At 35.1% G+C, this 14,947-nt stretch overlaps 2 protein-coding genes across 2 annotated transcripts; one reads left to right on the forward strand and one right to left on the reverse strand.

Annotated features, from left to right (window-relative positions):
- Positions 1–7,716: 7,716 nt before the first annotated feature.
- Positions 7,717–9,494, forward strand: LOC145613356 (uncharacterized). The gene is made up of 2 exons (XM_081668450.1): positions 7,717–8,370; positions 8,963–9,494. The coding sequence occupies exons 1-2, from the start codon at positions 7,849–7,851 to the stop codon at positions 9,155–9,157; spliced, it is 717 nt and encodes a 238-aa protein (XP_081524576.1). The 5' UTR covers positions 7,717–7,848; the 3' UTR covers positions 9,158–9,494.
- A 1,268-nt stretch (positions 9,495–10,762) lies between these two features.
- Positions 10,763–11,432, reverse strand: LOC145615401 (abscisic stress-ripening protein 1-like). Its single transcript, XM_081670476.1, has 2 exons — positions 11,211–11,432; positions 10,763–11,094 (listed from the first exon to the last, which is right to left on the reverse strand). Exons 1-2 carry the CDS (start codon positions 11,340–11,342, stop codon positions 10,918–10,920), a joined length of 309 nt encoding a protein of 102 aa, XP_081526602.1. The 5' UTR covers positions 11,343–11,432; the 3' UTR covers positions 10,763–10,917.
- Positions 11,433–14,947: the final 3,515 nt, after the last annotated feature.

Consider the following 14,947-nt stretch of genomic DNA (forward strand, 5'->3'; position numbering starts at 1 on the left):
TGTAACTATATATATTCTTGAGTTGTGAATGAGAAATCCAAGAGTTTCAGTTGAATTTGTCATGGTATCAGAGTCAGGTTCACGGTATGGGACCTCTAATAATGGTTTGAGTATATTGCCAGGCCCAAAGTTTGGGACCTTAAATGGCATCAAGTATTCTAGGCCAAATTAAATTGGATCAAGTGATCCTTGAGTTAAAGGGACCTTACATGTGAGGGGGAGTGTTGAAGAATAAACATCTCAAGTGTCACCACATGTAAGTGTCCCACATTGGTTGAAGAAGAGAGAATTAAAGACTTTATAAGGCTAAGGGGCTACTCCTCCTATAGCCATATGGTTTTGGGATGGAACCTCCTTGGACTTGTAAAGTGGACTCTCTCTATTGGTTTGCGGGTGCGGCCCAGGCCCGCGTTTATCAGTGTTGAAGAATAAACCTCTCAAGTGTCACCACATGTAAGTGTCCCACATTGGTTGAAGAAGAGAGAATTAAAGACTTTATAAGGCTAAGGGGCTACTCCTCCTATAGCCATATGGTTTTGGGATGGAACCTCCTTGGACTTGTAAAGTGGACTCTCTCTATTGGTTTGCGGGTGCGACCCAGGCCCGCGTTTATCATGGTATCAAGAGCTTAGGTTACGAGAAGGAAAAAAAAGAAGAAATTTTATTTTTTTCGTGAGGAAATACAGAGGGTCGTGAGAGATGGCAAAAGATGATCAAACTCCACCACCATCACCATCGGTTGATCTTGATTATTCTCTAGGATCGAGTGATCATCCGGGAGTGGTTATCACCCCTGTAAAACTGAAGGGACCAAACTATGATGAATGGGCTAAAGCGGTTCGGCGTTCGATGATCACAAAGTTCAAGTTTGGATTCATTGATGGCACCATATTAGAGCCGACTGATGTGGTGAAGAAGAAACATTGGATTGCTGTGAACTCCATGCTTGTTTCGTGGATTATAAACACTCTTGAGGATAGCATACGTTCACAAATTGAGGATTTTGATATTGCTAGTGAATTGTGGAAGCACCTAAAGCAACGTTATTGTGTGGTGAGTGGGACTCGTATTTGCCAGTTGAAGCAATCGTTAGGAGAATGTAAACAGGCTAGTTCCGAGTCTGTGACTGATTATTTCGGTCGATTGTCAAAAATTTGGAAAGAATTGGTTCACTACTGTCGTGTTCCCCAATGCACTTGTGGTTTATGTAAGTGTAATGTTGCAAAGCAAGTTACAGAGATTCGTGAGGAGGATTATCTCCATTATTTTTTGATGGGACTTGATGATCCCTATGAAGCAATTCGTGCTCAATTATTAGCACAATCTCCATTGCCTCTAGTTGATAATGCATATCAAATGGTGATCAACACCGAGAGATTGCGGGCTAGGGATGTGAAACCGAGGGAAAACGTGATGGCGTTTAAGATGGAGTCTCGTACTAAAGATGAATCGGGAGATGGTGATCGACCTTTTTGCACCCATTGTAACCGTATGGGGCATTGGAAGAAGGGTTGTTTTCAGATCATTGGTTTCCCGGAAGGATGGGATGAGAATCGGAAAGGAGGACGAGGACGTGGTCGAGGTGGCTCTAGCAATCGTGGCGAAAAAGGTAGCTATGGCCGTGGTAATGCTTCGTCGAGTGGGACCCCTGCTGCTGCCCGTGCAAATGCAGTACAAGGAGGAACAAATTCCAATTCCGGAAATACATCATCCTCACAAACAAGTCCAACTCAAGGCCTTGTAGGTGTTTCAACAGAACAAGCACAGCAAATCATTGATATTCTTAAGCCTCGGTTGGAAGTTAATACAAATGTATTATGGATAGTGGATACAGGAGCTTCTAATCATGTCACTAATGACATATCACTCATGAGAAATGTCAAGACAATACAGAATTGTCCGGTTGGTTTGCCGGATGGTCAAACGGTGAACGCGAATCAATTGGGTTCGGTCACTTTGGATGGTGGTTTGGTGATTGATAATGTTTTATTTGTGCCTAACTTGAATTGTAACTTGATTTCAGTTACTCAACTCAGTGATGAGTCGCAATGTACAATTCAATTCACTAACAAAATTTGTGTTATTCAGGACCAGTTGACGAGGATGGTGATTGGCGTGGGTGAAAGACAAGATGGACTTTATTTTTTCCGAGGTGTGCCGCAAGTGAAGGTGCTAGCAGTGGATTGTGTGGTGGATCTTTGGCATCAACGTATGGGTCATCCGTCGGAAAGAGTTTTGAAGTTACTTCCTCCTGTGAGTAACTTAGTTAGGAAAAATAAAAATGTTTGTGATGTATGCCCACGTGCAAAACAGACTAGGGATAGCTTTCCTATTAGTGAGAATCATGCTAGTAATTTGTTTGAGTTAGTTCATATTGATTTGTGGGGTCCATATAAAGTTCCTTCGTCATGTGGGGCGAAGTATTTTTTAACTATTGTTGATGATTACTCTAGAGGTGTTTGGATTTATTTAATTCGCAATAAAACTGAGGTTGAATCTACTTTTCTCAATTTTATCGCTTTAATTAAACGCCAATTTGATAGACTTATCAAGGTTGTTAGAAGTGATAATGGTACTGAGTTTAATCATCTTCAAGATTATTTCGTTCAAAATGGGATTATTTTTGAGTCTTCATGTGTGGGTACCCCTCAACAAAATGGGAGAGTTGAGAGAAAACATCAACATATTCTTAATGTGGCTCGAGCTTTGCGGTTTCAAGGGGGATTGCCTATTAAATTTTGGGGTGAATGTGCTTTGACTGCTTGTTATTTGATAAATCGGACTCCAAGTCCGGTTCTTCAAAATAAAAATCCTTATGAGATGTTGTTTGGAAAAATTCCGTCTTATGATTCTATTCGGGTGTTTGGTTGCTTGTGTTATGCTCATAATCAACGAAGTAAGGGGGATAAATTTGAGTCTCGTAGTAGAAAATGTGTGTTTCTTGGCTATCCGTTTGGAAAGAAAGGGTGGCAATTGTTTGATTTAGAGACGAGGGAGTACTTTGTGTCTCGCGACGTGAGGTTTCATGAACGGGTGTATCCGTCTTTGGAGGATGTGCATGATAGTGAGGGTAATTCGGAAGGAGTGCCCATGGCCGATTTGTTTGAAGATGATGATGAGATTGAGGCGTGGCAAGGTGGAGAGGTAGTGGGTATTTGTGAAGAGGAAGTGCGAGCAGGGGGTTCATTGGCCACGGCAGGGAGTTCCACGGCCAGGCCGCGGGAGCAGGAGCATGGCCACGACCAGGCCGCGGAGTCCTCTGCTCAGCAAGCCACGCCACAGCTCCAAACAGAGAACTCCGCAGCCAGGCCGCGGGGAAGCAGTCCCAGCCGCAGCCAGGCCGCGGAGTGGTCTGCCCAGCTTGCTGGGAGGCCTGGCAGCAGGGCTATGGAGCTCGATTCTGTGCTGCAACATCACAGCAGTCCCGAGCAACATCACAGCAACCCCGAGCATGTTCACATCAGCCCCGAGCAGCGGTCAGAAGGTGTTCAGTCCACACCGAGTGTTGAAAATAGGGGGGATGACGTGGAGAGTGAAAATACGGGTGAAGAAGAACTAGGACGGGGGAAAAGAATGAAATTTCGGTCGACAAAATTGCGGGATTGTGTTACACACACCATTCGGAAAAATAAAGTCACATCTTCATCCGCGGCCTCATCCTCGTCAGGTACTCCCTATCCTATAACATATTTTGTGAATTATGATCGGTTTTCCGAAAAACATAGAAATTATATTGCTGCAGTAACAGAGGCACGCATACCGAGATCTTTCAAGGAAGCAATGAAACATGAAGGTTGGAGAGAAGCCATGTCCGCAGAAATAAAGGCTCTCGAAGATCAAGGCACTTGGACCTTGGAGAATCTTCCGCCGGGGAAGAAAGCACTTGGAAGTAAGTGGGTTTACACTGAAAAGAGAGATGAAGATGGTAACTTGTTACGATTAAAAGCAAGACTTGTGGTGTTTGGTAATCATCAGGAAGAAGGGATCGATTACAATGAAACATTTGCGCCAGTGGCTAAAATGTCTACGGTACGTACTTTCTTAGCAGTAGCAGCAATTAAAAATTGGGATGTACAACAAATGGATGTACATAATGCTTTCTTGCATGGTGATTTAGAGGAAGATATTTATATGAAATTACCACCGGGATTTCAAAAAGGCAATTCAGATAAAGTCTGCAAGATGAATAAGTCCTTATACGGATTGAAGCAAGCTCCTAGGTGTTGGTTTGAAAAATTGTCTACAGCTTTGAAGAAATATGGATTTAAATAGTCGTATTCCGACTATTCTTTATTCACTCTTTCGAAAGGTGGAGTGCAGTTAAGGGTCTTGGTTTATGTAGATGATATGATAATTGCAGGAAATAATACATTCGCTTTGGAGAGTTTTAAAGCATACTTGTGTAAATGCTTTAAAATGAAAGATTTGGGTGTCGTGAAATATTTTTTGGGGCTAGAAGTGGCACGTAGCAAACATGGTTTCTATGTGTGTCAACGTAAGTATGCTGTAGATATTATTTCTGAGACAGGGCTTCTAGGAGCAAAGCCAGCAGACTTTCCAATGGTGCAAAATCATAAACTTGCTTTAGCAGAAGGGAAAGAGTTCGCAGATGGTGAACGTTATAGGCGATTGATTGGTCGTCTGATATACCTGGTGGTCACGAGGCCGGATTTGGCTTATTCTGTCCATATTTTGTCACAATTTATGCAATGTCCGTAAGAGGAACATTGGGAGACGGCATTGAGAGTAGTTAGATACTTGAAGAAATGTCCAGGTCAAGGTATTCTTTTGAGATCAGATAGTGCATTACAATTGGAAGGATGGTGTGATTCAGATTGGGCGAGTTGTCCTTTGACACGTAGGTGATTGACTGGTTGGTTCGTTTTGCTTGGGTTGTCTCCTGTGTCCTGGAAGACTAAGAAGCAACCAACAGTCTCTACAAGTTCCACAGAGGCCGAGTATAGGGCAATGACAGGTTTGCAATGTGAGTTCAAACATTTGAAACAAATTCTTCAGTCTTTGGGTGTAGAACAAAAACAAGGTATGAACATGTATTGTGATAGTCAATCGGCCCTCCATATTGCTAATAATCCGGTGTTCCATGAAAGGACAAAACACATTGAGGTAGATTGTCATTTTATTAGGGATGCCATTAAAGAAGGTGTGATTAAGCCATCGTATGTCTCCACGAAGGTTCAGTTGGCGGATATTTTTACAAAAGCGTTAGGAAAGGCGCAATTTGAATTCTTACTTGGCAAGATGGGCATTCGAGATCTATATGCTCCACCTTGAGGGGGGATGTTAAGATAATATTAGGAAATATTGTATCATATCTTTAGATTTCCTATTTATGTTAATATTCTATCTTATTCCTAATTATGTTAGGGTTAGGAATATCTTGTGTAACTATATATATTCTTGAGTTGTGAATGAGAAAGCCAAGAGTTTCAGTTGAATTTGTCAATATTAGTATATTACATATTAATATTTCATATCTTTAAATTTGGCTAAATTTAAAAAATGGACAACTCAAGAGTATAAAATTAAAGGAGTAAAATTCAATCATATATCCACATCCATTTGGTAGTGTAACAGTGTATACTTGGTTAAAGATAAGGGGTACACTTGGCTGTGAATAGGAACGTACCAAACTAACTTAATCTTGTATGATAGCAATTGCCTCATTAGCTTCAACTTTACGACCGTTGATAAATCGTTTCAATTGATGGAGATTGTCGACGAAAGATTTGTTCCATGAGTTCATGAAGCGTCTATGGTCCCTATTCCGATCTAGTTCACACATTCGTAGGTGGCAAACAAATCGGTCAAATAATAAAAAAGGATTATGCATTGATCCCTTTCTCAAATTAATTGCAACATTAAATGAAAAATATAATATACATTTTAAAGAGTTTAGCTGATAAGGATAAGACGCGTTGTGGGTTTGAAAAGTCGTACACGAAGAATGATGATTCCACATAGCTAGAAGCTTTAAAGAAAGACTTAAGTATGTACGTGAATAGTGGATGTCGGTCCAAGACATCATATAGCTCACTCATACCAGTGAATTTATCCGTTGAGTTCCTGTGAAGTTTTTGTCAATTATCCTTGTTTGTAACACTTCCTTATTAATTAGACAATGGAGATATTATTGGTTCCAATACAAGTCTTTGAAATATAAAATGTTTCTAAAGAAAGATCTATTCAATTAATGTACCTTGCAATGTAATAGAGTATAAACACTGATCTTGGACTTCAATAATCAGTTTAACCTTTTGGTTGAGATGGTTCTCAAACACAATGGAGGAAGACAACTACTTGATCGAGAGATCACCTTAACTAATTTAATAGATTGATCACCGGTAATCGGCTAAGTTGGAGATGACTGACATTAAAAAAATGAAGCTTAACAAATGTTACAAATCCTATCTAAAACGTCTTAGCTAGCTTTGTTCTCTAAAAGTACTCTAGAAGCACTTGTTATTCATGCTTAAATGTTCCTTTCTTAAAAAAAGAGGGTAATTAACCGAGATAAGCTAGATAGCAGGGTGCAAATAAACCTAGCCAAATATTGTCTTGTATGGTTCATGTTCATTTAGTTTAGGCGAGCTTAAGCCCAAAGGTTAGTTTTCAACTAAGCTCAACATTTTGTTCAAGTCAGTTCAATGTATGTGAATGGCTTGTAAATATATTATTTATCTATTGAGTCAATCTCGTAATTTAACGAACTTATTTCATATATGACTAATCATAAATAGTATACGTCTATTGAAAATATGAAAATCAAGCCAAAAAAAAAAAATAGCTCAATCAACATTCGTGAGCAGTAGATATCTAAACATTAAATGATTCTTTAATACTTAAATAATCCTTTTTTTTATGTTTCAAAAATAAATAATCTTTTTTCTAGTGAAACTACACAAATAGAGCAAACACAAGTAGATCGTGAACAATATACCTTTGTTCTTGTTTAAACTCATTTCCTAATCAAGTTTTAAAACTTATTCAGACTTGAAGTCCTTAATTATATTTAATTTTAGTTTTTATATTTCTTTTCGTGCTCCACCCGATTTAGGTCTCTTTGAGCAAATATTGATTTGAGTTTCAGTTCTAAATGGTTAAGTTCCACTTCCACTCCCCTTCTAATTGTTGTTGTGTGAGATCGAATATGCGTTCATCCAACAACCTCAACTCATCACTTTTATATTATTTCTAGTTTTTTTAAGCTAATTTATAAACCTAGCTAGTGACTAGCTTAGGGATGGATAATAGACATAAACATACATGTAAGTAATTTATTTTATTTTATTTTATTTTATTTTTTATTTTTATTTTTTTTATATAGAGTGTTAAACTCCACCAAATATAAAGGTTAACTTTAGTCTATACTGGATAATGTTACATACAGTTGAATAGATGAAATCATGAAAGAAATAAATCGTACTCTCAAAGTTTTTATTTGATGAGTCAATACACCTTTCCAAAAATACAAAGCAAATATTTAAAATTTAGTTAAAAAGAAGAAAAGGAAATCACTTGCATAGTTGCATGCATGTCATTGTCATATTAAATCGTGAAAATCTCGTACTATTTGCAACACAATAATTCTCTACGTTCAAACTTGCCAAAAATACGTACGTATAAACGTATTGACGTGGTATTTCCGTAGTATTATACGTAGATTTTCTACTCATCAACCTGCTATAAATACCTCCTTAAACATGATCATACACAATCATTCAACCAAACAATAAACACTCTCTATATACCAAACCCTAGTAAGCTAAGCTCAGTGATACTATATCCCTTAAAATTTACTACACTTCCCTAGCTACTCTTTTAAACAAAATGGAGAGAGGTGGTTATGGTTCCGAAAACACCGGCTATGGTGCCACTGAAGGCAACCGCTATGACTCTGGAGGCTATGGTGAGACAGAAGGCAACCGCTATGGCTCTGGTGGTGGTGGTGGTGGTGGCTATGGTGAGTCAGAAGGCAACCGTTATGGCTCTGGTGGTGGTGGTGGCGGCTATGGTGAGTCAGAAGGCAACCGTTATGGCTCTGGAGGTGGTGGTGGCTATGGTGGTGAGACAGAAGGCAACCGCTATGGCTCCTCAGACTACAACACTGGTACCGGTGGTGTTGGTGGTGGTGGGTATGGGTCCACTGAGGGTAACCAGTATGGATCCGACAACACCACCGGTGGCGAATATGGTGGTGAGACGAAGAAGTATGGAGAGGAAGGTGGCTACAAGAATAGTGATGAGACGAGTGAAGAGCCAGCTAGGGATTATGATAAGGAAGAGAAGAAACATAAGCATCTTGAACAAATTGGTGGCCTTGGTGCTGTTGCTTCCGGTGCTTATGCTTTGGTAATTTTTTCTTTACCATGTTTTTTTTGTTTTTTTTTTTTTTTTACTTTTTCTACAATAACTTCTTTAAGTTAGCATTTTCAATAATATGTTATAAATTACTATGAATGGTATAAATATGTTATATTAGTTAAGGTCGTGTTCATTTCACCTTTAAAAAAAAAAAGTTCAGTAAAAATATTTTGGCAATAATCTCACCTTACAAAAATATATTATGTACTTGATTTTAACGTTTTGAACTTTTGAAATTCTTAAAAATGTTTTTTAGTTTATAGATAAAATTGATTGTCATTATCACTCTTATTATAAGAAAATTATCAACCTAAGCAAACTTTTCCCAAGTTTATTTGAACTAATAATGTAACTTATTAACCCTTGTATCATCAGGATCAAAGCAATATAATGATCAAATTAAAACTCATATGTAACTATCTAAGAGGAAAATTAAAAGCTGTCTGATTATTTAGTATGTTATAATTTTAACTAATTATGCTTCCCTATTATCATGTGATCATTAGTCGTAAAATTATGATTATTGATGCTCAAATTTAAACTAATTGTTGTTATATTTGTTTTGAAATAAAAATTATAGTATGAGAAGCACCAAGCAAAGAAGGACCCAGAGAATGCACACAAGCACAGGATAGCTGAAGAAGTAGCAGCTGTAGGCGCGGTCGCGGCCGGGGGTTTTGCTTTCCATGAGCATCACCAAAAGAAGGATGTTAAGGAGGACCGAGAGGAGTCCGAGGAATCTGAGGGCAAGGAGAAGAAGCACCATTTCTTCTAATTTAAATCAACCCCCTTAAAGTTTAATATACTATGCTATTAAAAAAAATGTTTTAATTTTCACATAAAAACAAAACAAAAAAAAAAAAAAAAAAAGGTGGTTTTTATTTTGGTACTCTTTTTATTGTTTTGTCATGAGGAAAATTAAAACACGTATGTTGTTGGTATATTTAAGTGATATAAGCCTCATGTTATTGTCTTAGTTTCAATATTGTTTGCTGTAATTAAGTGAGTGATATGTTTGGCTTGTATCTTAATTTCCTTATCCCCAAACCGATTATATCCGGTTGATTGTAATTAGTGTGTTAATAATATTACTATCATTATTATTATTGAAAGTTACTTGTGGGACATAGATTTTTATTTAACTCATTTTATATATATAGATGCATAATTTGACAATTTCACTATTTGTTGTGGGACAAGTACTCATAAAAAGTAACTCTTAATTTATACTCTCTAAATATTTCAATAATGAATACTCCGTACCTTTGAATGAATTTCAAAAATATTATATCATCTGATCTCTCTTAAAAAAAAAACCGAAATCTCCTTTCACGCTACAATTACCCAATATATCCGAACCAATACATACCTAAAGTTCGTTATTCACATGATTTTGAGTAGTGATTCATTGAAGACTTTGCCAAAAAAACATATATTATTTTTTTGAACAACGCCACAACAAATTTAATGCCACAAGTTCTTGATATATTAGGTCCCCTTTACCTTCTTTTTTTTTTTTTTTTTTTTTTTTTTTTTTTTTTTTTTTGGGTGTGTGTGTGTGTTTTGTCTCATGACATGATAACAAACTACGGAGTACAATAATTTCTTTTTGTGGAATTATTCTTACCAATCTTTTAAATTTGCAATCAACATAATATTTGATTTTACAATTATATAGAATAAAAACTTACTAAGAGTAAACTCTAAAAATTTACCAATTATTACTTGTATAATTTTAGTACTGAAAACTTCTAAATAAGGATATTTAATCCAAAGAAACAAACATCCAATCCATTTTTATTACATTTGGATAGTTCAGATTACATATTCAAATTTTCAAGATCAAACTTTACTGATCAATAATAAAAATTTAGTTATCCAATAGGCAGAATCGAATCAGATCAAATATCCAATTTGCCAAGCCATCATGCATGTGGCTTTAATTGTTAGGACAAAACTGGCCTGAAGGTACATAACTTGAAGACCTTAGAAATAAAGTCCAAGATGTATTTAAGTAGTAGGGACTCAAGCCTCAAATAACAAACCTGGCTATCGGGAGCCAATACAAGGTCCCTTGGATTGGACCCCATACAAATTAAATCAGAAGTGCTCGTGCTCACCTATTATTGATATTGACACATTTTCACGTGATGAAAGAAGCATAGAAAACTTTGTTGCAATAGATTTATATGTATGTGCCTGAATCACTTTTTGGTGTGCCTAAATCATTTTCCATTTTTTTTTGTACTTGCAAATTTGCAATAGTCATGTAACTCATGTTCATTTGTAGATCGATAGATAATGTAAAATGAGAAAAGTTGATAATGCGGAATAGAAAAGAGTAGGCCCAGCAATTAATAAGGCAATAATGTATATCAAATGATGCAAAAGAATGTAATTAATGATTAAATTACTCGTATCATATTTATAACAAATTACAAATAAAATAATATATATAATGGCTCACACAATCAGCAATCAAATAAAATTATAACATATATTATACAAATGATCATCTAATGATAGAGTATTAAACTAGTGTTTATGCTGATGGTGCTTGTGTTTCTTAAGTTCTTCCTTGGCTTCCTTCTTCTTGTGATGTTCATGGAATGAAAATCCAGCAGCCCCAACTGCAACCGCGGCGGCTACCCCTTCTTTCACTTTGTGCTTGTGGGCATTCTCCATATCTTTTTTGGCTTGATGTTTCTCATGCTACATATTTTCAAAGGGAAAACACATACGTTAATTTTTGTAAAATAATAATAATTCATTCATCCAATATAATATAGGTAAATGAGTTGGAATAATGAAAAGATAGCGACACTTACTAGGGCATAAGCACCAACGGCAATGGTAGTAGCTTGGCCGAGATGTTGAAGGTGTTTATGGTGCTTCATTTCCTTCTTCGGGTCTTTAGGTGCTTCCTCCTCGTGGTGGTTGTGACGGTGGAGACCAGTCATGTTGCTAATAACAGGTTGTTCGTAATGTAAAGATAAGACTCAGAAGTTGAATGAATGATATTAAGATCGAAGTTTGTTATGAATTTATGATTATATACGAGAAACAATTATATCTATGTGCTATTTTGGTGATCTATATATAAGAAACTGATATTCATTTTCTTCTTAGCTAAGTATATATTTACGTGTGATATAAAGATGTAAATTCAACAAATTTGGAAGCTAATACTTGACGCGTTGAAAATTACGTATGTAAATGTTCATGTTTAAGAAACTGCCATGCACGTTCACATGCATAGACAACATCCTTAAGCTAGATAATTAAAGTATTAACGACGTAATTGGTCATCCAATTGTACTCATCCAGATAAAATGTAAATTATCCGCGTTAAGTAGTTAGAGTTTTTTTTTTTTGGACTTTTTTTCATTATTTTTTTGTATCAACTAATTTTTATATCACTGAATGATTCAAATCACAAATTCAAAATTTACAATTCACAACCAAGCCAATAAGCAAACCCCATATTATTGTGCGTGCAAGGTATTGTCATATTGTGGATCAGTGGATGATTATTATATAGCTTAGTTACTTAAAATATTGAGGTCGGTTTTGTATTCAAGACTTGGGATTAAATTATAACTACATTATTTGATCTTGTGGCTCTGTTTATCTCATAAAAAATTATATTATATTGTACAAGGCATTTGGTTACATATTATGGCTTCTCTATTCAATTATGTACTACGACATATTTATTTTTTGTGATTTTACCAGCTACATATTTTTGTGGTCGGGAAATCCAAAAAAAAAAAAAAAAGTTTTGTTGTTTTAAAATCATTAAACATTATTACTGCATGATAATGAAGCCAATTAGATTTATCAATACATATTTTCAAAATATCAAGTTTTTACAATTATGGCCGGAAGCATATGTGCATAATCTAAAAGTTTTCGTAAAAATCAAACAATGTTAGTACGTACTTGCTCATGATTTCTCTAGAATTATCTAATTAACATTTGAAAGAATTATTGTCAGTGGAAGCAACTAGAAATATTGTTTGTGAACATTTTAGAATATTATGACTACAAGAATGATGAGAGAAGTTATGGAATCTTCTGGCTATTTCATCTAAGCACCTTTAATTAAATATATAGGTCGTCATCACCCACCTTGTATAAAATTCACTGGGTTCTTAAACTCCAATCTCTATCTTGCCTTTATATACATACCTATCAATATTTACGTCTTTAATTTTCTTCCATGCACTCACCAACCATAAAAAAAAACTTTATTAGTATTTATCTTTTCAGATAACATGAGTTTTAGAAAAAATTAGCACGGATTGTTTTTGTACGTTAATAAGTATTACCCAAATAAAATTTACCACTAAAATAAGAGTTGATAAGCCAGTTATAATTAAGGGTCTGTTCACATTTACTTAATTTCAGTTCAGTTCAGCTCCAATCAGTTCAGTTCAGTTCAGTTCAGCTCCAATCAGTTCAGTTCAGCTCTTGATTTCCCTCTCTCATAAAATATTAATTTCACCTCAATTCAGTTCAGTTCAGCTCCAATCAGTTCAGTTCAGTTCAGTTCAGCTCCAATCAGTTCAGCTCAGTTCAGTTCAGCTCAGTTCAGTTAATGTGAACAGGCCCTTAGACTTGAATTTTAACCATAGACTTGAATTGAGATAAGTTTTAATAAGATAAGATTATTAAGTCAATAAACTAGATTTATAAAAAAAATAAGACTAATCCTGATAAGTTAATATTAATTGAAAAGAACGCACCTTAATGCATGCGTACATGTGTATCATATAAATGGTGTATTCTATTTCTTATTAAATTTATCATTTATTTAATTTTGACAAATAATTTGTTCTATTTAATTTATTTTAAATAAAAGATTGATGTTGCTTTTCACTTTATCCCAAGCTGCAATTAGCATACATACCATCCAAATTCTGGTTACTAGTCAAAAGAATTGAGCTCACCATCTACCCTAGATTTGGATGTGAGAGAGCTGCACTATAACTGAATTTTGATATTGTGCAAACAATAAAGGACGGAGGAAATAGCTTATTGATAAACCATCCGCAGTATGCAAAAATGTAGAACAAATCAGTTCTTTTGTAAGTTAGAATCTTAATAAAGTAAATAAAATGCGTGCTCAATGCCTACAATTAGCTAATTTAATAATGGTATGTCTAAGAATACATAAATGAATCAATACGACATACTTGGTAAGATTATACTTCTTTTTGATATAAAAACAAACTTTTAAGTATAATAGACATTTTTTTTATTGCATTTTGATTGAGTTATTGATAAAAAAAAAAATAATGAAGAGAAACGGTTTTTTTTTTTTTTTTAACTTACTCACTCAATCAAAAAAACCTTCTACTCTTTGTCGAGAATAAAAGAACTTTCACACAATATCTTAATGGAAATCTATATAATGATCAATAAATTCATTTGATTTCTATACCTACACGTATCAAAATACTAACAACGGAACAAACCCATTTTTGTAGCTATTTGGACTGGAATTGACGAACAATTAATAAAAATATTAGTGTTAAGTAGTGTAGAATAGAAATACACGTGGGGCGTGGCCAAGTGGTAAGGCATCGGGTTTTGGTCCCGCTATTCGGAGGTTCTGATATATTGATTGAAAGAATATTTTCCTCAAGGGATTTCATTCATTGACTTCCCAATATATACAAGTTACCAGCATATTATTAGCCATAATACAAGGCATATATTTAGGAAACTAATTACAACAATCATATCAATCTAAATATATACTTAGCTAAAATACAATAATCTTCTTCAACAAATCTCGTAACCACAATTCATACCCTTAAATTTATAGAATTTCATATTCTTATGTCATACCCTTAATTAAAACTTAAACACAAGTTAAGAACCTTAAATTTAACATATTCAACACAGACTCAAGTAATTCTATTAGCTTGCGAGCCTATAAATTAAGGTATCCCTTGGACTCTTACAAATCAAAGGATCGGAGCACAAATAATCTATTACTATTATACGTACTACTTTATGACTATCATATGACATACGAAGTATGTTATTGCGCTGACACAAGTCACGATTTGATAGATAATATATAATGAGAAGAGTTGATGATATATATACGAATAGAGAATACACGGTGATAGACTGATAGTCACAAAAATGAGACAATAAATCATCACATGGTACAAAAAGAATTTAAATAAATGATCATATAAAAAAAATTACAAAGATATACACATAATCGTATTATAGACAAAAATAAAATAATGGAAGCTTATTATGTATACTACGTAGAGTTATTATAAGCTAGGGCATTTGATACACTAGTGTTTGTGCTTGTTTTTCTTAAGTTCTTTTTTGGCTTCCTTCTTCTTGTGATGTTCATGGAATGAAAATCCAGCAGCCCCAACTGCAACCGCGGCGGCAACACCTTCTTTTACCTTGTGCTTGTGGGCGTGATCCGGATCTTTTTTGATCTGATGTTTCTCATGCTGCAAAAATTTATGGGTTGAAAAGATGATTAATTTCTTAAAATAATAACATGTTCAATGTAGAAAAAAAACAA

This window comes from Chenopodium album, chromosome 25, assembly GCF_948465745.1.
Source record: "Chenopodium album chromosome 25, dcCheAlbu1.1, whole genome shotgun sequence".
NCBI lineage: Eukaryota > Viridiplantae > Streptophyta > Magnoliopsida > Caryophyllales > Amaranthaceae > Chenopodium > Chenopodium album.